We start from the raw sequence: 27,510 nt of genomic DNA on the forward strand, positions 1-27,510 counted from the left end.
GGTTTCTCACTGCTGTGCTGATGTTTAAAACTGAAAAGCATGGCTCAGCTACCTGTGAGAATGCTTGTCCTTCCATGTTGACTCACTTCACTGGGGTCATGAAGCAGTTTTGTCAGAAGAAAGAGCTTTTCCTGCAGTTCACCTGCCTCACACAAGACACTCCTTGCCACATCAGTGGAAGTGAGCCCTGCTGTCACCTTCCTCTGAACTAGATGGAAACCCTGTCTCTTGAGCCTTCAGCAACTCTCGGGGAAAAAGGCTGCAAGTCTATAAAACAAACCCCCCAAATCTTGTCCTTTTCACAGGACCAGAAGTGGAAGAGATTTCTGTACTCATATTTTGGAAAGAGCACCGAGAGACCAGTGTTGATTAAGTTTATACAACTTGCTGCAAGTTGTTTGCTAACTTTTTGTTTGCTTTTTCCCTGTCTGCATCAAACAATTAAAAACACTGAACACTGAGATCCTACAGTCAATTCTGTGCAATGACTTAAACAGGAGTCAGCTATGAGCAGCTGTATGAATGAAACACTCTCAGACACAGTTTTTCTAGGAAAAGGGGATATTCCGAGAATGGTCTCCCTTTTTTCCCCTGTCAGGTTTTGCTGTTAATTTTGAGAGTCCATAAATTAAGGGAGTTAGTGTTGCAAGTGCTAGTGTAGTTTGGGTAGGGAACTTGAATAAACGGGTTTTAAATCTGTGTGAAAGCTGCATCTCCTAATCTTCTTAAAAGGATTTTGACAAGAGAGTTAATGCTTATTAATACCTGTCAGCTAGTGCACAGTTATAAAAAAGGAATGGGTGAAAATCTTACTTGAAATATTTCAAAAGGGAGCTGTTGTAGTTGGTTGTGGTTTGAAGTGGTAAGAGGATGTCACTGTGATGTAGAAGTAACTGTATACACCAGAGAGATATTATTCTCATCTGTAGTTAATAAGGGTAAATTGGCGTATAAATGAAGATAGAGATTTAACCCCTCCTAGACTTAATCTAATAAGAAAGGTGAGAGACAGAGATTCAATATAAGTAGGACTTGGGCTTCTTCCTTGAGATGAAGTTTTGGAACCTTTAAGTCTTTGATTCCAAAGAGGAATCTTTGAAAAAAATCATGTTGGAGGGAATGCTTATACTTTGTAAGTGTACTTTGAGTATAGTTTGAGTGCTTAACATTGTTACAGTGTAACAATAAGATGATAAAGATATGTATTTGTGAATTTAGTCTTCGTTCATTGTAAAATACCTGACTTCTGTTCATTTAGAAGCTCATCCACTGGCTAAAAGAACATTTTTGTCAGTAAAATTAACTAGTGGCATTTGAGTGAGTGATAGGTCTAATGATCACAGAGAGTTGTCTGTCTTTCCGGTGCCCCTTTATACATAAATGGTTTCTGCATCTGATCCAACATGATCTCCTAGGAACGTTCTGATTCTTTCTGTGTGTAGTGGTAGGCATTTAGTCTGTTATGAAAGATTCTTTCTAATACTATTAGTCAGTGGTTGGCTTACCTGCTGATTCATAATGTTTGATGAAGTTAAAATTTATGTTTTGGAGCTAATTCACTTTAGTTTCATGAATATCTAGTAGTTTTCTGAACCTGCTGAACTGCTGGTCCATATGCTACTTTGCTGGAGGGAGTTCTAGAATTTTATTTTTCTTGAAATCTTGTTTTTTTAAAGTTCTAACTGTCATAGTTTTTAAATATTTTAAATATTTGGTTTAAAACTTTTTACCCTTACCAATTATAGTTTAAGATTCTTGCTTGCATGTTTAATTTGTCCAACATTAAGATACAGGAACTGCGTGAAAGAGCATGTACTTATTAAAGTTGTCTTTCTTGCTTGCATGTGAGAAAACAGAACACTCAAGTTAGTTTGTACCCAGTAAAATGCGGAAGAGCGATGTGGATATAGGAGTTACTGCTGATATCTAAAGCTTTTCTTTTATCCAGGTAGAAAACTTCTATTTTGAGCATTGATTCCACAGACCTCTTGTATGTTTGGACATCTGTTTATTCATGTTCTCATACAAACTTAAAACTAAGTATCATTCTAAGCTCTTTAGGGTAAGGAGTGTGTCATCATATATACTTTTACAGTAATTGCTACAGCAGGACTTTGGTGCTAAATGGGGCTTCTGGACATTGCCTGGGTTGAAATGATAATAAACATGTTCAAGTTGATAACAGACAGTTGTTAGGATGTTTTGGAAGGGTTTCATTATGTACCTGTGAAATGCATTTTGATTGGTTTATATTATAGTGTGATGTTTAATGCTAACATTTGTAAGTTTGGTGCGTGGAGGTGGGGATGTTTGTCTGATAAAGCCCTTGAGAATTTTGTCCTTTGTTTCCTTGCAGGCCTTTGGAACGTTCCAGTGAAGATGTAGATATAATATTCACACGACTGAAGGAAGTGAAGGCTTTTGAGAAATTTCATCCAAACCTTCTCCAGCAGATATGTCTCTGTGGATATTACGAAAATCTGGAAAAAGGGATCACATGTAAGAGAGCTTCATATGATGATCTATTTTATGTAGATAAAATTGGGGGTTAGGCTAGGATTGTGTCTAGGAGATCGATGAGAGAACACTACCAGGGGAACGGCCATAGAAGTGTTTACAGTCATAGCCATGGGGGAAGGCAAGACTAAAGTGCTGCTTGCTCTACAAATACAGTGTATAGTGAATCTATCGTAACAAGGCACACATTATTGGATTTAGGACTCTGCCACTGTTTTGTTGAAATATTAGAAGCAAATCATTGCACTTAAGCCTCATTCTTCCCCTGTAAATGTATTATTGATCTCTTTTGTAGGTGCTTTGTGACATCAGGGGCAAAAGAGTATCACCAAGGCATATTAATAGTAGTGTGTGGTTTGCAGTCACTCTGTGTAGCACGACAGACTTGCAGAGGTGCATACTGCTGTGAAGTGCAACAGCTCTGTGCCTGCTCTGGCAGCCCATATGCCAGATGGGGGTAGACAGCTGTGCTTGGTCTGTGAAACTGGTCCTGTGATGGGAATGTGTGAGTTCCCAGAGCTGTACCAGGCTAATAGCTGATGGAGACATGTGGTGTTTGGTAGAGTCTCAGGTACACCTCAGGTAAATCTGGCATGCTTTAGGCACACAGCACTGGGGTTTGCTTAGAGTAATAGGAATTCTGATGTACTGTAATCACACAGTTGGAATGCCTGAATATCAAAGTCCTGCAGTTGCTTCTCATCCAGAACTCTTACTGAAGTCAGTGGGAGCTGTGTCTGCATTGGAAGACTCTGAATTTCAAAGGAACATTGTTCAGAAAGTCTTTTTTGGGATTCTTTTGATTGTTTGTTTTGTTTATTAACTAAGATAGCAGTAAGAGAGAAGCAAAGTGGGGAAAAGAGTAAAGCAATTCCATGTGCTTTCATTGTTTCTGTAGTGTATTGACCAGTTTACTAAAATACGTGCTTTCCAGTGTCATTGGAAATACTATTGTGATAGTAAGTAAGTAGTCCAATATGGGGAATTCTGTAGTGCCAGCAGTCACTACAGCAGTACAGTAATATGAGGGGAAAATGTTTTTTAATGTTGCTAGACTTAGAGATCACTCTTATTTTAAAAATTTCATCTTTCCAGTATTCCGTCAGGGTGATATTGGGACGAACTGGTATGCTGTTCTGACAGGATCACTGGATGTGAAGGTTTCTGATACAAGCAACCACCAGGTAAAATAGATTTTTCACTGAAACCATCCAGTTAGTAGTACAAAGAAAGGGCATGACTTATGCTGAGGTAGATAACAACGACATATATCATACGGATATTTTGTCTTATCACAAGCATGTTTCCCTGAGTCTCCTTTAGTCTCAGTTGTCCTTTGTCTTTGGAGGCAAATCATGCCATTGATTTCAAGAAAACTGAAGTGTAATGCTCTGAAAAGGCATTTACATTTTAATATGAAACAAGACTCCTCTGTCTTTTCTAATAGTGCCATGTGAAGTTAAGCTAAAGATCTGAGAGTTGTTAATTCATTCCCTGGAAATATTTTAATTCAGTCCTTGTTCATAAGGTTCAAACCAAACCCACCAACAGTGCAGTGTGATAACAGCATGCTGCAGTCGTCACTGCAAGAATGGAAAATTATTACAGTAATAGCAGAGTATTGGAACTGCTGCCATGTTAGACCAGAAGCCTGGAGGCAATACCTATTCAGTGTTAAGAAACAGAAGAACAAGTAAAATTCCCCCAAAACTGCAAGCAATTTCTCAGTATCTTGACACTCCTGGATTTATAAAATTGGGAATTTAGAGTAAATAATAAAAAAAAAGGGATGAGATATTTCTCCTGGAGTCTCCCACCCATGTTGTCTAATGTCATGCTGACAAGTCGTGTACTTCCTGCTGTGAGGTGAGTCTTCTGTGAAGGCATCGAGTCCCATTCCTTGCTCCTATGTTTGAGATCAGGGGTTGTCCCATCGTATAGCTCAGCATGGAGTCATACGTCTGACATGTGACTCATTGTGCCTTCACATGGGTGGTATGGCTTCCCAGGACCTGAAGTATAACACTAGCCCTTTTTCACACCTTGACTGAATATAGCATGTGTGGGGTGGTGGTGGTTTATTCTTTGCCCAAAGTTTGGCTGACTGGGGAAAGTTTCTCGCTTATAGAATATTGGCAGAAATTGGATTTTTTACTTTGTTGATACTGCATCACCAGTGAAATTGGGTCAGAACGCAAGTCAGGGCAGTGCGTGAGCACTGGGTCTTTCTACTACTTACAGTAAAATGATAGATACAGAAGGAACTTCTCTCATATCATTATTTTTAGCAACCTCTTCACTATACTAAGTAGAGCCTGACTGAGAATATAGCCTAATTTGAGCAATTCTCAGGATGGCCTGGCTACCATTAGTATTGTCACATTTTGGAACAGTACTGGGCTCTTATGAGACACTTTTCTGTGCAGGTCTAAAGCAATCAGGAATGTTTTCTGGTGTTTGCCGAAAGATGGCACTGCACTGTTGTTAAGAACCAATACTCTTTACTGAATCAGAAAGAAATATATATGCAAAAGTGTTCTGGATATGGAAGTTAAACTAAGAACCTGCTTCGAGTGTTGATTTGTTCTGTTAGACGGAGAATGGAACACTTCAGCGTTTTAAGAAACCTAATGTAAATCTTTTTTTCTGCTTATTCAGGTTCACTGCATTTTCCTGCCAATCGGAAACTATAGAACTACAATTTATGTAGTTCTAGCTCTAGAAATCATATTCTGCAGTAATTTCTTAACCTGACGTTTCCTTCTCACAGGAACAATGAACTGGATTCTTACCACTTACCTTATGGCCTAGTTGCCATAGGATAAAGCCTCACTGCCAAAAGCACAGCAGCTCATGCATTTACCATTCCAGTGCTGGATAAGTTTAGTGCCTGGGGACTCCTAAATAGTATTTGTATCCAATATTTTCTCTGGTTTTGCTCCAGCTTGGTGTTTATGCCATGTCCCTCCTTGTCCGTCCTTGGTCTCCTGCTCCTTGTCCTGCCTTTAGCCCCTGGGTGCCCTGTTCGTCTTGCCTGGACTTCCTTGTTGGCATGCTGCTGGTCGTTCTTGAGCTTGAAGTACTTGCTAGCACTCCCTGCCTACTGTGCTCACTGCAAACCCAGATGACAGAGGAAATACAGTGTAGGTCCACAGGTGGGCAGCTTTGTGCTCAGGCTAGGAGTGGATGACCAGTGCTTAAGGTGTAGGGGTGCTTGTAACCTACCCTGGAGCACATTTTTGAGTAACAGCAAAGTTACAGTAATGATTAATTGCTCTGCTGTTACTATTATACTATAAATGGCACTAATGCTAATGAGAAACTTCCAGCAGAGCCGAAGAAATACAGAAATCTACCTGATTTTACAAGTTTAGAAGCTTGTAGTCTCAGACAGAAGTACAGAAGGACTATACCATCGTTTCTAGGAAGAGAGAAACTAACTTTGTATTTAGGTTCCTATTGGTTAAAAAGTCTTTAGACATGACTACTAATCTTTCAATACTTAAGATGAGCAGGAGGATGTACTAGATGATCTGAGTTTTCTTGCAGCTTGAGTTATCCTATGATTATATGATGATGCCTACAGTATTAATGTAAATATGGAAAATCAATTATCTCAATTAAAAAGATATCAGTCCCACTTTTACTAGGTGTTTATCTGTCTACCTGGGTAACTTAAATTTCAGCAACCTGGGGATAAATACGTTGTGTAGCAGCTACCATGTGCTAACTCTTTATGCAGTCACCTTTGGTGTTTGGTGGTTTTCTCCCATTAAAAGTGCAGTAAGTGATTGTGCACTTGGTGCTTACTAAGAATGTCTTAATGGCCTTTGCTCCTCCAGAGGCATGTAGTTACATGTCTTGCACTAGAAATTATATCTAAATGTACTAATGGATCAAGGTTTTGATGTAGCTAGTGAAGTATTAATTCATACACATACTTGCTGCACATTTGCTTACTCATGCGGAAACCTGTGATTTCTCACAGAAAATGTTAGTAATGCTGATTAGGACCAAGTTGAAAATTCATATAAACAGAAATATTAACATTACCTACTGCTATTATGATAAGAGGAAGCATTCCATGTAATCATTTAAATGTTTTAATGAAGACAAACACACATATTTAGGATCTCATAAAGCCTCACTTTCACTTTGGTTTGGAAAAATCCTTTCTGACTGCTTGCAAAACTGTATTATGTCACAAGAGGGCAGTGTTAGAATACGTAACACGGTACAGGCAATATTTAATACTCAAATGGCTCATTTGAAAATCATATTCAACTATTTACAATATATCTGTTTTAAAGGGTTTGAGCAGAGCAGATTTTCTCTTACTGTTAGTTCATTTCCACTGAAGTGGTAAAATACGCTAGCTGCTGACGATCATGATAGTAATTTAATTTGCCGTTGAAATGGGACAATACAATTTGCAATACAGAGTTCTGACAGGATTACCCATCCAGTACCTTCTGAATGGTAGCTGATCTGCTTTCTATACAAATTATTTATGAAATTTCTGGCTATTCAACAATCAAGAAGAGACTGAAGAGGACTTTTTTTTTTAAAGATAAAAATGTCACACTCTGAATTGTAGAGGTAAGTGTAGTGAACGGTTTTGGTCGTGCCTCAACTTATTTGTAAAAAATACCTTGATAAATATTGCACTTAAAAGTCACACAAAGACTTAGTAAGTCACCTTCAAAATAAACAGAAAATGCAGCCTGTTTATAATCTATGAAAAAGAGGTCTTTACCCTCAGTTATGAACAGATTCTGAATTTTTATTTGGCACTGTTACCTACCCATGTTACAACCAAGGCATACAGTAATAAAAGTTCATCTTAGAGATATCCCTAGTTTGGTGTTGTCTTAAAAATACTGCTGTCTGCCTTGTATATGTTTAATTTTTGAACTCTATTTTGAAAATTACCAGGTTCATGAAGGATGGCTGTTGGTAATATCTTAGAATAAAGCTGGGAATAAATGCATTATGGCAAAAGCATCAGTGTGACATCTTTGCCATATTCTACAACATTGTTTTACTCAATTAGATTCAGAGCCTTCTACCCCAAATTATTAAGATTTCTGTTCCTATCTGATAAAAAGGGAAGGAATGAAGAGAAGAAAGACAAAACCCAAATTTGATCTGCAGTTTTGCTGTACTCTGCCAGCTGAATCACAGTGTGTGCTGGGGGCTATTGCTAGTTTGTCTTGCCTGTATTTTGGTGTTGTTTTTTTTTAAACTGATCAGATGCTAAAAACAGACCAAACTGAACACAAAGCATTGACTTTCAAACAACCTATGTGAAGTCAAGGCATAGTTTGTACTGTAGTCTGTAGTGCAGTGTAAATATGCCCAAGCTAGCTTTAAATTATTTGGTTTGATCATGAGAACTGCTCTACCCATTGTAAGACAGAGATTGGCTGGACTAATGTACTTAGCTGAGAAGCAGGGTGTGTTGGCCTGTGCTAAGTTCCACGGTGTCATTGTTGTACTAATTTTAGTTTTGAACTTAGCTTATTGAAAGTTAATATAAAAAAATAATTTCAATTCTTTCTGCCAGGTAAACTAGCAAAAGGTCCCAAGACATTGCAAGTAGCTTTTAGAGGATCAGATAGAAAGGTATGGAACTAATGAATGTTATTGCAGTACAATTTGTCTGATATGTAAATATTTTAATTAAGAGCTAGAAGAGAAGTTGGTCACAGTCTTTCTAGAAGCATAATGCCTCCTTTAAGCAAATCACCTTGTCTTGCATAAAGAGGATTCCCTAACATGTGTTGGAGGGACACAGGTGCAGAGGTGAGTTGAAGGTACAATGTGTGGGAAAATGATGAAATGAAAACCAAACTAGCTACATCAACTCCCTTATAAACTCAAAATACTGAATAAACTAAAATTTCAAAGAAAAGTGCCAAATCTCTTTCAACCTAGCGCTCATAATTTTTTTTCCTGTTTTCTTCATTTCTCTTTCAGACACCATGGTTTTGTTTACACACAGTACAAAAGTTCTATTTGCCAGGTTGGAAAATAGAAAGTGGCGCAAGTCAGGGACGGGCATGCAGGGATGTGACTTGTGATGGTGGGGGAGGGAATAAGGCAGAGCCTTGATTCTGGTTCTCATCCACTCCATAGAATGGTCGTACAAATTCAATAATGTTTTAGATTGATGGGGGGGAGGTTTAGCAACTCTCTCACTGCATGTGTCTCACCTGCCAGTGAGAGTCAGTGAAACTAAATACACAAACAGCCTCTGATTTGAACGCTACCATTTTCTAGTGTGTTCAAAGGACAGACAGCAATGGAAACAATCTCATCTTTTTAAGTCTTTAATACAGCCTTTTAAATAGCTGTGTGAATTTTAGCTGGTTACCAGCAGCTAGAATCCCCTGCTGCTTCTGGGATTGCAGAGGGGAACAGCAAACTGAGTTTTGAGCTGCCAGCAATCCTCCTGAAGTCTACACTGAACAGCAGGAGATTCTTGAGTGTAAGGTTAACAGGCGTAATAGGAAACACACACCTGATTCCCCAGGAGGCTGGAGATGTATAAACAAAGGGCAGAGAGAAAATGGGGCTCTGAAGGCTTGCTCCCTAGCTGGCTGCGAAACTGCATCTCAATGGAGAGCAATGATGGCTGGGGAAAAAACTTTCACTAGACAGAAGCCTGGACTTTTCTTTAATGAATGTAGATGGAACTATTTCAGCTCCTTGACTTAACACCCCATAGTTTTAATTTATGTCTCAGGCTGAACAACTGCCTCATCAGAAGTTATCTTAGGAAGTCATTCTTTGACACAACACCTTTCCTTTTCTCTTCTCCTCTATTCTGTCTTTAAAGATATATTCTTTAGGGTTGTAAAGAATCAAGAAAGGTGAAGGGTTTCAAAGGAGTTTATTTTTTTGGAGGGAGAGAAGGGAGTGAGAAAGAAGTTGGAAGATGTAAATATCGCTTATGATCCACCTAATGTAAAAGTTTCTTTTTCTGCCAGGGTATTTGGTTATTCTGCCCTAAACAGAGATCTTTTATCTGAACTTTCTATGTAAAGTTGAAAATAATGTATTGGAGACCTGGAGATCAAATTTTTTGTGAGCGGTAGGCACATTTTCTTTGTAGCTCCTTTGATTGCAATTGTGAGTATGGTAGCATGCATATAGTGTTTCAGCTCTGAAAGGTAAGCTTGTTAAGGCAGAACTTTAGTGTATAGCCTGTATTATAGGCTATTTGTAGAGACTTCTTTTTAGGTGCCTAGTTACTCATTCCCAAATATTCTTTCTTTTAAACAGTGTCCATTCATATTTGCCTTCCTTGAAAATTTATTTCTGACAAGTTGGTGGATTCTTCCTAGGTCTTTTCTGAGACATAATTGATTTTGTTTCCCTGAACACATAATTTTGTGTGGTAATATCTGTGCAAAAGCAATTTGCTATGGTTCAGGAAACTGGACTATTATGGGTATTAGTCTTTGTAATGCAATTATAAAGCTACTAACTTGATCTTAATAACATTTGCCTATTACCACTTATTAGATGCATGAAAGGAAAACAATGCAATTTTGAACACAGAAAATGATGCTGAAATATGTGCATGCATCTCTCCTGGATTATCGGCCACAAGGATGTAGTAAATGGGATGACTATTTTCTGCTTTTGTATTTGTAGACATTTCATGAATCCTACACTTTAGAATTAAACTGTATTTCTAATGTATCAAGTAAAATTAGCATGTGTTTGTATATGTTTATGTGTATTTGTCTGTGTGCATGATGATTTCCTTAGTAAAGTGCAGTCTGTATCAGTTTAAATTTTTAATGCTGTTGATATTTTTTAAAAAATTACTCAAAAGACAGTCAGTTAAGGCCCATCTTAGAGACATACGTAAGTGTTCAGCTTCAAGCCTGTGCTCAGGAACATAGCAGCTTGTAAACCTAAAATAGAACACGTATCTAAAGATCTTGATTCAGCAAGTTATTTACTTTCAAGTACTCTAATTTTTTGTCTGCAATTGCTCATAATTTACATTGGAACTATTACAGAGGAGTTCCTGGCCAAGGGAGATTGATTTAGACATCTTTCCATCACATGAAAGGCATGTGCTCACATAGACTCTTTTGAAGTGGACTTTACTACATGTTTGGGACCATCCTGAATATTCTATCCCAGGTTGTTTTGGACTTTCAGTAGTTTTCTTGAAATCCCTGACTTATGTGAAAAGAATTTTTTGTTTAAAGTATGGTACTTAATCGGCAGGCATCGATAAACAATTGAGAGATTTATTGGCATTTTCAACAGAAAGGCCAAGAGTTAATTAAACTGTATGACTGCATTGCATACAGATCTTGTATATAGAGAAATGCATTATAAATACGAGAGGGTATTATAATAGAAAGTTATGTTTACTGAGAAAACATAACAGTCAAATTTTCTTTCTGATGAGGGTAGCCTATATGTGGCAGAAATTTATATCCCAAGATTGCATTTCTGATGCTAGTTATCCTCTGATCACCTCTGACATTTCTACAGGATCTCATCATCACAACAGTCTTTAGAGGTAGATGAACAGAGGTCATAACTTTCTTCCAAAGGTGAAGGTGACTCCTGTGTTCTCTGCTTTGCAGACAGAAGTGTCTAATTCAACTGATGGTCATAGAAAATGGGAGTCCTACTTGCTTGGTAATCAGCATATTATTTTTTTTGTTGGCACTTTTAATTATTTTTTTAAAGCAAATTGCTGAAGAATCTTAAGGCAGTGATATTATCAAATGTGACATAAAGACTTTTAAAACATCCTAGAATATTTAATATGTGTCCTTTTATTTTTAATTCAAAGGATGCTGTGACAATATGCACGCTGGGAATAGGAACTGCTTTTGGAGAGTCCATTCTGGATAACACTCCTCGCCATGCCACCATTGTTACCAGAGAATTTAGCGAGCTCCTTCGAATTGAGCAGAAGGACTTTAAAGCACTTTGGGAGGTAAATTCAGACTTATTTGCAGTTTATGCATAAAAAAGTGATTTCAGCTTTTAAGTGTTTGTAATGAAATATAAGCACATTTATACCATAAGCAAAGTAATAATTCTTTTTAATTACTTTGGATAAAAATAAAAGTCTTTTTACTTCTTTTTAGTGCTTCCTATTCTACATGATTACATACTCCTGTGTTTCTTTCTTGTGGCTTCTTCTAATGAAATAACTTAGGTGGAATTTCTGGTGGAATTTATTTGTATACTGGAGGTGTTGCTTTCTTAGCCTTAAAGTTGCTTCCACTGCCGGCATTTATGAGGAGAGTCTATCCTTAATATACTCTGATATTTTAAATTATTCTCCTTTACTCCTGTCTCTTCATCAGCTGTAAGGGGTTTAGAATTTGCAGATGGATCAAGATCACTTAAAAATTAAGTTACTGATTTCATGTGAATTTCCTTAAAACTTTCCTTTGTGGAGAACGTACTGCTGAGGTTCTTCATTCTGTAATCTGTGTGTACTTTGGTATCCATGCTGAGAATACTTCATTAACATGTTACTGTGCTAAGTTGCTGAACTTCAATCGGTTTGCATTTTTGTAAGCATTAGATTTGATTTGAAAAGTGTTCTGGTAATTGGAAAGTATCCTGTTGGCCTGACCTGCACTATTGCTGATTTGTACTGCCAGCTTGTTTTAAACGTTTACTCTACAAGTTTGGGTGTTGTGTAGAGCTGTCAGATGGTGTGACAGTGTCCTAAAGTTGCAGATCTAGGGACACTAACTATATTTAAGTAGGTGGTGGTTGTAGCATTTTAGTTCAGCTTCTTTCCTAAGTCCAGACAGATAGAGTTTTTTTGGCTTTCTCTTTTCCTGAGAAAGAGCAGTATTATACTCCAAATAATTGTCCTAAGCAGTACTAAAGTAAGGGTATCAGAAAGAAAATCAAATCCACAACTAGCTACACTGGCAGAGAAAACAGCACTAATATCACCTGTCTGCAAATATGTTGCCTTGAGCAGAGTTAATGGTGCAGCAGGGCCAAAGCATGAAAGACCAATGTGTGAACGAAACATGCTTGCCATTGAATGCTCTGACAATATCAGATTTCATTCTTTGAATTGCATAGCTGTAATTTGTACTGGCTTTTTGGCAATGCCAACAGCTAAAAGAAAATGCTTATAAAGACACAAGGCAAATTTGAGGAAATTCACAATGCAATATTTTTCTGCAGTTCATGCTTTTTTTCTCTACAGGAGCTGCATTACGGTTTTAGACCCTGGCATTAAAAGATTAAATATGCCAGTGGTCTCATCTGTTTTAACATATGCTACACTTGCTAGTGGTCAGAAATTTTTAATGTAGATAGTGCTTTACAAGCTCATGATGAAGGAGAATAAATCCAGTTGTAGGTTACTCAAGTAACATTTTTTTAATTAACTTTTAATTGGTCTAAACAGAGTAATTTCTGCTATATCTATGACTTTCCTGCTAAGCATTCAGAGATTGTTGGTTTCCTATCAGAAATACTGGGGGAGTGGACATTAAGCTCCCTTCTTAAAAATTTTGAACCTTAAAACATGTATAAACTTTTTTTAAAACAAAAATGCCAATGTCATTTGGTCTTTAATCACTAATCCAATGTTGTTTCTAACAATTTTGCTGGTCTTGATGAGTTTTTTGATCATAGATGCTTTTCGAAAAGGCCATGTGTGTTGAAAGAATTGGGAGCTATCACAGGGAGCCTTAGCACACATCTTGTACATTGCAGATTTTATTAAATTCTTCAGTAGAGCATGTCACAGATGCTGCAGGTGTCAGTCACAGACCAGAGTTTAGCTTTGTGGTGCTTCTTTGTCTTTTGTGCAGTTTTACAGTGAACTTTTAATGTATTTTGGTGTACCCTGTGCTTTTAGTGAGTGGAAAATTACGCCACGAAATGCTTTGCTGGTTTGTCTGAGGTAGAATTAAGTTGTTTATTTTTTTTCAAGGCAATATTTGTTTCCTTGTAATCTACTAATCCCAAAGCCTACGTAAACTGCAGCTAAGGTATGATAAACAGAAAATGTTCAAAATGGACAGAAATTATTTAAGAAAATTCTCCCAAAATATACTAGCAATAGCAGCAGTATGTCAGTGTGTTGTTGTTGTTGTTATTATTATTAACGTAAATACTTTTCTTCAGGGAAACTTTTTATTATGTTATGGATGCTGTGTTGTTCTGTCTCCCTTATCCTAAGATTCATATATCTTTGCTGTGACAAAGCCCATATGGGGAAATGGTTATCAATATAGTGATATGCCATTCAGATGATTTAAAAATTTTTTTTAAATGAAAACCCCCACAAATTCAAGAATGGATTGCAGATATATATTGTCCGTGGTACCATGGGAAAAATGGGAGAAGGCAACAATGTTAGTGTCATTACAGTCTAGGTACGATAAAAACTAAAATCTAGTCCATACAAATTTCAACTCTCCAGATAATGAGAATTGAATTCCAGAAATAAGTAGTTTCTCCATAAAAAAGTTGAATAATTCCAAAATAATGTAATACTGTAGTTTAAGAACAACCTAAATAAGCTGTAGTGTTGAAATTCTTAAAATGGTTACTGCTTTTATGATTGTAGGGTTTTTATGATTAATAATAGGAGTGCAAAAAATATAATTTATATCTGATTTTTTTGTTTGGTGTCTCCCCCCCCCCCACCATTTACTTTTGGGGAAATTTAGTTTTTTCCTTCTTTTGAGGAAAAGAACAAATGAAAAGTCTTTGTTAGCTGATTAAAGATTTTTGGCATACAGAGCATGGAAATTCCAAGACTACAAGTTTTCATGCTCTGTTTTCTTCTTAGGTTGTAACTATAATCTTGGAAAATGAACCAGTATAAATCGATTCAGTATTGACTTTAATTTATTGTGCAACTAATCTGAAATGATAGGACTTAGAGTTATGAACTGTCTTCCTTTATAGTAAAAATTTGTTAACACCGAAACCTACTGAAGGAGTTCATGTTTGCAACAAAAGTTTTCCTACCACAAATCTATGCAGTTCTTTGAAAGACAAATATCTATTTATACTGCTTATAAAACTTTTTGTATAAACCCTGAAACTAGATTTTAAGAGCAAGAAAGATATAATACCTATTTTAGTTATTTAAAGTTTAGAAGGAATTTTCAGAATCTCTATAACTTTGTATTATAGATTTGCAGATTTTTCTGAGTTTTGTTTAAATTGGAAAGTAGCTGTATTAGCTGTATTGCTCTAAGAATCAGTTGTATTGGTAGAATGTTTCATGGATGAGATGTGGCTTACTAACATATTTAATGCACAATATACAGCAAAGTGTATTAAATTCTTTGAGTACAGTTACAATTGGGTCTATACCTGAAAGAAAGAGATTGCTACTTCTAAACAGACTTTTTTTTTTAATCACTATTCTTCTGTCAGTTTTATAAATTTAAATACTCTGAGGAAAAAACAGGATATTCCTTATCAGAACTATAATAAGATTCCTTCTGTATCATACAGAACCACATATTCAATTAACCCTTTAAATACAGAAAGATTTTCTATGATCTCCATTTTTAACAGTCAGGGAATGCTGGTCAAAACAAGTGATATTGTCCTGATAACAACAATTACTGGTTAAAATGGCCTAGTCTTTTCTCTAATGACTATATCTGTTGAAGTAACATCCTGTTCAGGAACATGCATTGAACTTCTAAGTTTACTCATCCTTGGAGACTTGTTTTCTATCAATGGCTGCTGTAGCAGATTGGAGATGATGAAATCTCTGGTTAGGTTCTCACACAGCTGAACACTGTTCCCTGATGAAGAAGCTCTAGGAGGTTCTGGAAACCACTAGTGATGTGCCTTTTTGACTGGTTATCCCTGGCCTTCATCTTTGAGGAGCACTAACAGACATGAAAAAAGGTATTCGTCAGTGGTATAACGCTGTAGTCTTCCAAGATGCTCTGTGAATCTGTAGGCAGAAGTACTCTTTGTGTTGATAAGAACTTGCTTTCCCTCTTTAGCATCAATGAGTTAGTGTGGTGCTGGCTACCTTGCTGAAAAAACTGTTTCAAAGCACAAAGGAAAATACATCCAAAAATAAACATGAAAGCAGAAGGCTACACACGAGGAGCCCTGGTCATGCACATCCTGTTGGGTCACTGGCTTGCTCCACCCCTAATAGTTGGATTCTTTTAAACAGAGTAGGAGTGAAATGAATGTATTTGAGCAGTGTTATCATTACAAAAGTTCTCTGTAGTTCATCCTCAAGCTTTGTCCTTTCAGGCAGTTGCAAACTGATTCAAACCCAGTCAGGAAGGGAGTGAATCTGCTGAGAGGTGACTTATTTTTAGCGGTCTTTCCTACCACAGTGAATTACTCAGCCTTCCTTGGGTAACATACAAATAACCAATTTCCTTTTGTGTGGAATAAGATTATGTTAGAAGTTACTGAACATGCCTTGAGAAACATTTGATCTTGAGTAAATGAAGAACAGCTATTACTTCGGTATGCAGTAACTTTGGAGAGAGGGAGTCTTGGCCACTATAAGGTCAGAACGAATATTTTAATTGCTTTATTCATATTCAGCAGCACTTACACATCTTGTAGTCTGATAAACAGTAGTGTAACTTGCTTCCTGCTTTTGCCCATCTGATGATAATTCAGTAGCCCTCAGAGGATTTCACTGCTCTGAGGTGATAGCTTTGGGAGAAGCAGCTTTCTTGCCGTCTTTGTTTTCTGAACGCTGTGAATGCTAGTTTTAATGAGCTAGTTTAAAAACAGGTCCTCTGTCAGAACAAAAGAAATTTTACATATAGATTCAGTGGAATGCTGTGTAGGAAATACAATATGAAATGGCATGCCGACTTAAATGTGGTAGCACTGTTCAGTGAGATTTCTGAATAAGGCTTAAGTTCATCAGAATTGAGACCACAGCTCCCAGTGCATTTGTGTGTAATATCAGTTTGTCTTTTTAAGGTGTATCTAATCGTATCCCTTACATCAAGGTATAATATAATCGTATGCCTCATTTTGTGTGTCAGGATTATGTCAGTAGGAATTACGAAGGTACTGTAAAAATACATTGATGAAAATGAACATGTAAGAATTTTCATGTTTTATCCATTTGGCCGTGCTGTAAGTACATAATTTATCAAAGTACGTCACTGAATCTCAGGTAGGTGTTTTGCAGTGTAATGCAGTAGGCAGCATTTCAGAGAGGCAGCCTTTTCCTTGCCTTAGGCTGCTGGAAAATATGTTACATTGTTACTTGAGAATGTTCTTGCTTCTTTCTCTGGTAGACTCCTGAATACTTCAGCATGTTTAAGGAGTATCAGGAATCTCATGTAAATGTCAGTACTTTCTAATGCACCTTTTCACCAATGAGTATTCCATACCAGAAATTCTTTCCAGTTCATTTAAGTGAGAGATTAAATCTGATCTGAGAAATGAAATACTTGGAGGGGGGAATCAAACAAAAAATCAGATTCATGTCCAGACCCTAAACTATCAGCTTGATTTATGGTATACTACTTTGCCAGTTTATTGCCCAGTAATCAATTGCCGAAGTCTCTGCTCTGATTTACTGATTTCCCATAGGTGAACATAGTGGAGATATAAAACTCTAGTTAATAAAATACAGAATATTTAGCTTTGCAGGATGGATGATCATGTGATTTAAAATAGTGAAGTGCTTGGAGACTCACAAAAGTATAAAAAGGTGGTCATGGAACACCCAGCTGTCTTTACCCGCTTCATGTCACACTCTCCATTGACTGCTCAAACTCTACCTTGATGATTTGTCTCTCTAACGGGGTTTTATGTGAGAAATGTAAAAGTGCTCAAATTGTAGTAGCCTGCATTTGCAATGTAGCTGGAATACTGTGTTCACCAAGCTCTCAAATAGCCATCTTGTCAGAATAAGGAGGAATTATTCCGTGTTATCAGATATAGAATACCACACAGAAGGAAGATGTGGAAGGACCCAAGTGTGTGGAATCTGTTGCCTTATGCCATCTGCAAATCTTCAGCTGATGACTGATTCAAATTTGTATGCAAAGAAACAGAGCTAGTGTGAGAGACATTGGAAAATGAAGTGATGATAGGCAAGCAGGACATTTTTTCCTAGAGTAAAACATGGAAGGAGGAGGAATATAAAAAGTCCTCCTCCCCTCCCTGGCTTTAGAATATGACAGTAAACACAGAATTGACAAGATGTGAGTAAAGCTTTGAAAGTAACTAACATCCCATCCTCATACCTTCTGTGTTAATACTGATAAAGCATGCAAGTGAGTAGCATGGAAAGATTCCAAAATTGTTATTATAACAAGAAGTGCCAGATTGCACTCCCAGTCTTGCTGGTGTGAACTGAGCTATTTCAAGTGAATACTGTACGATTGCTTTGATACACATGGAGCTAAGTGGGAGCAGAATCTGGCCTTTAGTGCTGCTGTTATATTGGTTTTGACCATCCTTGTAATATGCTCTTAGGTTTTTTATTTTGTTTTGCATTGTCAGACATTTCTAATTTTAACGAGTGATGCTCTGTCTGGTGGAGCAGATTTAAACAAGTATGGAACGGCATTCTATCCTCAGTAGCCAGACTTATGTGAGAACAAGCCATGTTTGTCAGCACAGCAGCACAGTGACTGCTGCTTTCATTCAGATGTATTAATCACTTCCTGTTTTAAAAAAATGGATGCAGATTTCGAGAACACTGTTTATGACAGTGTATCTCCTAGGGTAACCTTCCTGGTCACTGGCAGTGGAGAAACATATCTAGAAATTAATTTAGATTTTTTTACTTCAGTAACACAACTTTTCTCTTGGCATGATATGTACTGATGGAAGCGTACAAGTCTATTGATAGAGTTTTGCTGTGATGTGTTCTTTTCTAAATAATGGCGTTATGACCATTCATAATCAATTATTATCCACTGTTTCAGATAATTTGCTGTGCGATTATGTATGATATTCAGTATTGTCAGTGAGGCACAATTTCTTCAGCAGATCAAGAGATCTGGTTAGTTTTAACTCTGTGAGTTTTCCTTTCTTTGTTGTTAGTGTTGTTTTAAGGTGGCAGTCGCAGGCACTTCAGACATCCCTTAAGCGACTGAAAAGACTGAAAAATAACAAGCTGATTGGAGAGGCCTGGTCCTTCCTTATGTCTCTCTGCAATGAACTTTCCTGATGCGTGTTCTTTTATGTCATCCTGTTATCCCAAAAAGCAGGTTTGCTCGGCCGGTGTGCAAAACGCCAAACTACGCACAGAGCGGAGGTATTTTATTTGATTCGTTTTTGTGTAAAGATTGGTGCTAGGTGGTAACTCCACAAAGCTAGCACACTGCACCGAGAAACTACAAGGCATTTATACAGTTAAATGTGTCAATCACAGCTAATATTTGCCTTGGCTAATAATTGGTTAGTTTCTTTCTCACTTCGATGTAATGGTACAGCTTACTTAATTTACCACGCATGCTCATAGATTAAGGGGCTTACTGGAGTGGGGGTGGTTCCTGGCCTATGGGCCTGATATTTAGTATTATAATGAGGATAGTTCCCCTCCTGGGCACTTTGGTTTAGTTCTTATCAACATCCCAATTAGTTGTTCTCCTTGACTATACACTTTATCACCTCATTCTCAGCAGCTTCTGAGGTGGGATGTTTACTTTGATCAGTCTCTCAGCTCTGCTTAAGGATATCTTTGTAAAACAAGTGCTTCTCTATCTCTTGTTTTCTGTCTCTGGCCCTCAACTTCAGTTTTGCCAGGCTTGCATAGTTCGTTGTTATGTCTTTAGCAGACAGTTAAAAAAATTCCATTTTCTTAGGCATATCAATGCCTAAAATTAGTTTTCACCTCAGTCTCTGGTTTATTCTGAATGTATTTCAATAGCAACGTTTTGTGACTGTCACTGATCACTATGTGGAGGTGGAATAAGGCTTTGCAGGCCTGGTTTCTCTGCAACCATACTAACATGTGGTTTCTCCTAGGTGCAATTCTGTATCGCTGTAGTAATGCCCATCAACTTGAAGCCCCTGTTGAATCCTATTATACCAGACACTGTGCCAAAATATATTGCCATTCCTATTTACAACCCTTGTAAATGTTTATATGTTTATTAGCACTTCAAAGTGTCTTAAATTATATTGCAGAAAGCTTGACTTATTTGAGCTTCCTTCTTGGATAAAAGGAAATAGAAACATCACAGAATCACAGAATGGTAGGGGTTGGAAGGGACCTCTGGGGATCATCTTGTCCAACCCCCCTGCTTGAGCAGGCACACCTAGAGCAGGGGGCACAGGACCACGTCCAGGCGGCGTTTGAATGTCTCCAGGGAAGGAGACTCCACAGCCTCCCTGGGCAGCCTGTGCCACTGCTCTGGCACCCTCACAGGAAAGAAGTTTTTCCTCATACTCAGGTGGAATTTCCTGTGTTCCAGTTTGTGCCCATTGCCCCTTGTCCTGTCATTGGGCACCACTGAAAACATCCAGTATGTAAGTCTCCCTGTTAGGTAATGCCTTTATTGGTTTTGTCATGTTTTATCATGGTTAGAGGTAAAGTTGAAAAGTATTAATTAATCTGATTTTTAAGAAATTATTTTGATTAATTCTTAAAATATTTAAATTACAGAAGAACATCTGACAAACTGAAATGTGTACACTTGAAGTCTGCAGATGTTTTTGAGGCTGCTATTGTTCTTTGAAGCTTTACCGCCAAACTTGCACTTTCTATAACCAGCTTTTTTATTAGCAAAGAAAGTGCTTTTCATCCTCAGCAGATTGTATTATTAAATGTGGTATCTGTAAGCATGATGTGGTAAATGGCAAAAACATATATTGCAAAACACAACTGGGAGCCTACGAATCTTACTTCAGAGAACAAACTTCTGGTCCTTCATGTGTTCATTTTTATTAGGTAAAAATGTCTTTCAGAAGAATCATAAGATTTGAAGCTTATAAAATAGTTTCTGGCTTTTTTTCCCCAAACATACATTTTAACTACCAAGTATGTGTCTCATTCTTGTCTGTCACAGAGAAAAAATGAATAACACAGAATTATGTCTTTGTAGATATGTGTGTGTATATAATCTATCTAATATATATTGTGTGTATGTATTAGTACCTTAAATTCATATTTGTCTTGTCAAATTTCTGTGGCAAATTGCCACATGGATACCAAAGTCATCAACTGCGTGAGGCTTTGTTCTAAACTGTTGGATTTGACACAGACCATCTGTTCCTTAACTCAACCATGGGGTCATATGTGGATGAGGTTATTTTGGAGATCGACCCTTTCTGATCTTCTGGTCAGCGTTATCATCTCAGTCCTTGGTTTCTTTTCAGATGAGTTGTGTTTTTTCTTCCTCACACAAAAGGTTAACTATTATTACTGGTTCCTCCAGGTTCTTGAGAAAATTAGTAAACCCATAGAAGCTTCCTTTCAGCAATGCATTTTTGTTGCTTTACAGCAATGCATATGGTTGTGTGTTCCTTCAAGGCATTCCTACAGAATGCGTGCTTGAATGCTGCATTTGAATGGGTGCTTTCTGCTTGCACTATATAATGGGTCAGGCAAATAATGGGATACCATGTATTAGATCAATGGATATGTTTTAATATTGACATTTTAAAAATCCATTAGCTTAAACCTGCTGGTATTAAAAAAAATAGAGATCTTTGGCAATCACATCTGTGGCAGTGGACGATCTTATGCAGATTAACACGTACTGAAAACAAGGCTATTATATTGTTTATTATTATTTTTTGTTCTGACCGTCTTGTTTATTTTATAAACTGTTTTGTAAAAATATTGTAGAAGTGTTCACTTTCACGTAGCTAGAAAAACGTAGCCTACAAGTCCTATTTAGTGGAATGTAAATTCCTTCTTCCTTAAAGAAGCATTCCCTTGAATGAACATTCAACACCTTAAAACTCAAAACAATCTAAACCCCAGACATTATCTATTTATGAGGTGTATGGATTAATAAATGGGCTCAAAAAGAGAGTGTCCTTTGCTTGCCTTAGATAGAACAGTTCTGATAGATGTCTTTTCCTGGTCATAATCAGAGCTGTAAGGTTCAATTTCTGGTCGTAATCAGAGCTGTAAGGTTCAATGTTTGCCCTTTCCCTTAGACTGGTTCCTCCCCTCTTTTCATCCATGGTGAAACCATACCTTATTGAAGTCAATGAGCATTGTGGGATTTCAACCCAGGTAATTACTAATTGCTTCCTTCTCCCTGTGTAATATGCAGCACAGGCTGTTGGCACTAGGTTTAAATCCTCTTTACCATCTCCCCTTCTGTAACAGTTTGTATCCACTGACATAGCAGATGTGATAGGAGAGCATGAGGCTGGAATCACTCAAATGATTTTGTGGCTTAGTAGTTCGGGGTGCTTAACAAAATGGTCAACCCAATACTTGTACTGAGGTAAATCAAATCAAACTTACAAATTCTAGGCATCCCAGAGGTATGCTTAAAAAATGAAGATATAAAAGACTAGGAACTGAATATGGAATATCTCTCCTGTGGCAGAAAATAAGAATTACAGGGCTTACCTAGCCTGTTATCTATGCTGATTATGGCCAGTCCCAGATACCAAGAAGAGAAAGAGGTTTTTAAAAACCAAGATCATCCATGTGCTTGCTCTTGAATCAATCCTTGTTTCAATCTGAGCACGGGAGCTCCAGCGCTTAAAGTTCTCAGCGTTAGTGGATGATGCTCTAATTCCATTAGTTCAGTGAACTACAAAATTCCTAGAAACCTGTTCACCAGCAATGTGAAAGTATCAGGCCTGAAAACATGCCTCGAGGGGCCTGCAGGCCCTCTGAAATGTTGAAATCTCAAGGGGATTTATGGAACAACCTGTTCATGGATAATTGTTTCTTCTTTTGGTGAATGGTTTTTTTATGCCACAAATATTCAAGAGCAGCATATAATAAGACATGGTGGCCTTCTAAGGCATGTGCTTCCTGTATTTTTGTACTCTGTGATGATGTGATTGTTCACAGAATCTGTGTTTTCAACCAGTATTTCTATTACAGGCTGCTGTTTAAATCAGTGGTTTGTCAGAATTTGTGGATTAATACCATCAGTCTAGTGTGATGTTTAAGGCTAAATTTCTTTATCCTTTATCTCATGCCTGATTAGATAAGAACTTTAGTGTGTATTTCCTCTGAGCTCTGCTTAAAATGGTTTCTCAGTTAAATCTCAAATTAAGAAAACTGAAATGCACAAATAAAAGTTTGCACACCAAATCCTGCATTTAGTATTTATTGATAGAATTCAGCTTGCCTCTGTTTCCTGAGTAATTTCTATTTAATTTTGCATTCCACCTCTCTCTTGACCTTTGAAAAATATCTTTTCTGACTACCCATGCAAACCATTTTCTCAGAGTATTAACCACTTCCAAAATGCCATTATTTTCCAAAATAGACAGACAAGCTTTATTCTGTTAATTTCCACTAAACCCTATCCAGACATTCCTGAGTACAGGTTAGTGGAAACAGGTGCAATATCATTGTTTTGTTTTAGCAGAATAAAAATGTGCATTACAATATGATTTTTGTATGACTTGGTCTTTGAGAAGCTGAGTCCTTCCAAGAAATCGTGTTCTGAAAGGACCGAGTTATAAGGGAACTTGTTTGAGTTACTTAGGCTTTTATGCTTAATTCTCTCTGGGGATAATGCTGGAGACTCTCAGTACAATTAAGGAAAGATTAAAAGCTCAGTACAGACTTACTTTCTCTCTTCTTTCTTTCTTTCTGCCAATACCCTTCAAGCCTGTATCCTCTCTAGAAGCATGAAACATTTTTCAAAGGCCTTTTTCTTTCTGCCATAATTTCTCAGGAATTTTTCTGCTACACTTCTCTTTCACAGATTTATGAATGTGATTTCTCTTTCTGCATTTCTCTTTTGATCCTGCTGGCATTTAATGCCAGTTCTGTTGATCTCTGGTTAAGAGTTCATTAGGTATTTCTCCTTAGGTTTATCTGTGACGTTTAGATCCTATTAGATAACTGGGGATCACCAAGCAGTTAGGAAAAAATTATTGCACTGTTGAAGTTGGTGAGAATTCTGTCATCACTTAGTATTTCTTAGTACATTGGCTCTGCCGACCTAAAGGAGTGAAATGTAGTGAAAGTATAGACAGTTAAGCAGATACACCTGAATGCACTGGTGGAATAGCAGATTTGATTACTAAGAAGGTACCCTATTTACATCATGCTTTATCGAAGAAGAGCTACGCTTCAATCTAAGCATATCATAGCTAGAGTGTTTACCTATGCTGTAGCTGTGGTATGGTTGAAAGATGATATGATTTGAAATTACAACAGAAGTTCACATCAAAACTTATCTTTGCAAGTTTTTTCTGTGTGATGTGTTTACATACATCTGCCATATGGAGTTGCCTTATAGAGGGTGTTAATTCCATGTGATCTCATATAAAAAATGTACTTTCTGTCATTTTATTCTGAGAGACAGACTTTTCCTGTTTTAACAACAGAATGTGGATTTTTCAGCTTTTTAACCTTTCTGAAGAATTATTTGATATAATTTCAGAAGACGATTCATGCTACCAGTCAGCCCACAAGTATTGACTCTTGAATGGATTGTTGTCAACTTTGTACTTGAATGTTATGTAAAGGTGTGAGGCACAGGAAATCCTGGAGATGCTCCAAGCCCTATAGTAGGCTTGTATGGTAGGAATACAGATTTTACTACTTTAAGAATTCTCTAAGGGATTGATTTTACATGAGCATCCATACTGTTAATCCAAGTATCATTACAGAATGGTAGGTGAATCACCTTTCCTGATATCCATTAACTGGAAAATGCCTCTAGGTAAGAATTGAGTTAATCTGTATTGAATAAAATGTGGTGAATGGTTGTGATATCCAGAAGCAGACCATGAGTTCTATTTTCCCTCCTTATTTAACAAGATAATTCATACTATTAGTATGAATTTTATGCTTTGTAGTGCATGAGAAAACAGTAGATGCACGAAGAACAACCCTTGTCATGCTGTTCTTGTGCAAACAGCCTTTGCAGGGAAATGGCGAGTTACTCTGTATCTGCCCACTGCCCTGAGGGATTATGGAATGATGGCAAAGATCACCCTTTATGGTAGTATGTATATGTAAAAATAATATCAAATTATGTAGAAAAAAATAGATTCTTGACTATGATTGACTGTTTGTTCTTGCTTGTTCCCAGTTAATGAAAAGCTTTAGCATGTTTCTTCTGTCTTTGCCAATTAAAATTTCTGTTGATTTTTTCCTTTTAAGTATAACTTTACTCCTAAAACTTTAGCTTTTCGGTCTATATATGTATATCTTCATTATCTGATAATGCTGTTGCCACATGTACAAATGAAAATTGTTAATTTAATGTGCTAAAAGCTTTTTATAGATGGAGAAATCAACTCTTACGTTGAAAGCTGTTAAAGTAATGACTACTATCTTTATATTAGGTGTGTTCTTTTTAAATGAACACTTTTGAATGGCTTGCTTTGTGTGAGTAGAATTTGCTGTAGGAGATGCCCATGTGACTGTCCCCAAAATCAGATTGCTCAGTATGATGAAAATAAATAGAAACCTGTATGGAAGTTTTGATACTATAGAAAACAAAATCTCTTAATGTTGCTAGTTTAATTTTCAAACTGTAAGCAGGGTATGTGCTGCATTAGTGGTCATGAATGTGCTTCCTCCTGCAGTGGGACCTCTATCTTGGCATTTTTACTGCCGCAGCAGTGCTCATCTATTTACACTAGGCATTCATTACAAACTGCAGCATGAGAGAAGTGGGGGGTATGGTCAGAGAGCAGTAGCATGGATTAAGTATTTGGAACCTTAAAGCAAGATGGTGGAATTCCATTAAGTTATGTTTGCTCTTGTTAACAGTATGTAGGAAGACACAATATTCTTAAGCAAAGCCTGTCCAATTGCACTCATTTCATTGCAATATTGGACAGTAGAATTTGCTATTCCTGTGGCAAAAGGCTCCACATACTATTCTTTTGTCTCTTATTGTGACCAATACCTGCTATTTTGGAGAAGCTTGTATAAAAGCCCTTGGTGAACTGTTTATGTATTGTAAAAATGGAATGAAACAGCATAGCATACTCCATAAATAAAAACCTGTCATGCTTCTTCCTCATCAGTCTTCAAGAGTAGGACTGGTTCTGTCCCTTCTTTTGGAACTAAAATGATGTCTTTATTTAATGAGATCTTTATTTCCATTTCTGTCATTCCATTCACTCTTTGTAGCTCCCCTCTGCAGAGGTAGGTATGGGTCCATATTGTATGCTCCCTGAAGTTTTGTCTTTGCACATTTTAAGTATCCATGCTGAATGGCTTGTGAATGGGTGCTGCTTTTGGAGAAATATTCCGCAGCCAAGTGCATCACATGCTGCTAAGAAATTTATTCTGATTTCTGCGCCAAAATTTGTTTTCGGAGTTCATTCTTTGGTTCTTGTCTGTACTGCTTTCATGCCTCTCAGATGACTTCTCTCTGTCCTCAGTATTTATATCCTTCACTATTGGCACACAGTGGTCATGTCTATGTTTTGTCATAACTTAAAAAAAAAATAAAAATCACATAGCTGTTCTTAATTTTCCTGAAAAGCCATCATGCTTCTTTGTATGAGCTCTTGGGAAGACAAAATTGTATGACCCTGTCTTTCATGTGTATCTGGAACATATAATCTGGTATTTACTATCAGTTTTACATGCCAGAATTTGATAATTGTTGAAATAACAGCATTTTACTCTTGTATTAAGAAAGACTGTCACTGTAGTTAAACTTACATAAAGATCTATACAGAGCTAGAAACAATGGCAGTGGGAGGTATGCTGTATACTCCAACTATGTTCAGGATTATTGCTTCCTAGAGTTGTCTCACTCATTAGCTGTGCTTAAATGATGTCTCCACTGAATTTTTCCAAATGTATCTGTTCCTCAGCATTGCTATTTCCGTAGAGTCTTATGTATTATATTTATTTTTTGTCCAGTGTTTTAATCTTCTCCATCTCTAATGTTTTCATAACATGTTATAAAGTTTTTTATTCTCCCTTTGAGATTATGAATTAAAAAAAAGAAACCCCAGCCCTTTAGTACTTCTTTAGACACCTCCTTTTTATTTGTTGCCGTGTTCCATTATGTAGTTTGCAGTCATTTAGCCAACTGTTAATTTGCATGATGGTGTTTCTACCCACGGAATTCTCGTTTTTTTTAAGATGAGGTATGACCATTAAATATTTTACTGATATCCAAATATGTGACAGCTACTGTATTCCTTTCTTCCACTGTTTCAGTGATTAAAATTAAAAACCAACAGCAACACACATATAAAGCCTCCAACTTTGGTTAAATCCATTTTGCTGCTTTACAGATTTGTTGCTGTTAACTATGAGTGAGGGCTCTCTGATCTAACTGTAGTGATGTTTACAGCTTCACTCTTGAAAAGTAATTTCCAAGTATTTTTGCTTTTGTGTTAGTTGTAAGGTACCTTAGTACACGGTGCTAGATACAGCCTGGACTGAACTAAAGTGGTTAGTGGTGGTATAAATGATGATATCTGTGTGCATTGGATGGCAAATAGTTGAAAATTACCACAGTTCTGGTGTTGTAAAGGTTTACAGAATCAATTGTGAAAACTCACTCTCAAACAAAAGGAAAAGTGTATTAGAAAATAAGGTATTGACAAGAATATATAATTCCAGTTTTTCTCTCTTACTCACCTGTTTTCTCCCAGACACTTCATTCCTCTCCTGAGTTATTCCTAGCTGTCCCAGGACAAAATTCACCACAGCATAAGCTGGTGTGACCTGCATTCCATTATTCTTTCGCACATCTGCTAACATTTAAATTAAAGCAAATGAAGGTTTTTATTGGCACTGCCTCACAATGACCTCTTATCATGATTATTGTTCAGCTATGTACATAATTACATAAACAAAACCCAAAAATTCTGAATGATCTTTAGTCTCAGTGAATACTGTTCGTTACTCTG

The 27,510-nt window shown here is 37.0% G+C and overlaps 1 protein-coding gene across 5 annotated transcripts in view; it reads left to right on the forward strand.

Moving 5' to 3' along the window:
• Positions 1-27,510, forward strand: part of RAPGEF4 (Rap guanine nucleotide exchange factor 4) — a 157,432-nt gene that overhangs the window by 11,946 nt on the left and 117,976 nt on the right. For 3 of the 5 annotated variants that reach the window (XM_064451608.1, XM_064451607.1, XM_064451609.1), the window contains exons 2-4: positions 2,357-2,499; positions 3,613-3,701; positions 11,348-11,494. In XM_064451608.1, coding sequence (XP_064307678.1) covers positions 2,357-2,499; positions 3,613-3,701; positions 11,348-11,494 — 379 coding nt within the window. Of the gene's footprint in view, positions 1-2,356; positions 2,500-3,612; positions 3,702-11,347; positions 11,495-16,027; positions 16,049-27,510 lie in introns of those variants that run through there. The other 2 variants (XM_064451612.1, XM_064451611.1) reach the window with 2 other exon arrangements.

Source organism: Phalacrocorax carbo, chromosome 5 (assembly GCF_963921805.1).
Source record: "Phalacrocorax carbo chromosome 5, bPhaCar2.1, whole genome shotgun sequence".
In the NCBI taxonomy this organism is placed as follows: Eukaryota; Metazoa; Chordata; class Aves; order Suliformes; family Phalacrocoracidae; genus Phalacrocorax; species Phalacrocorax carbo.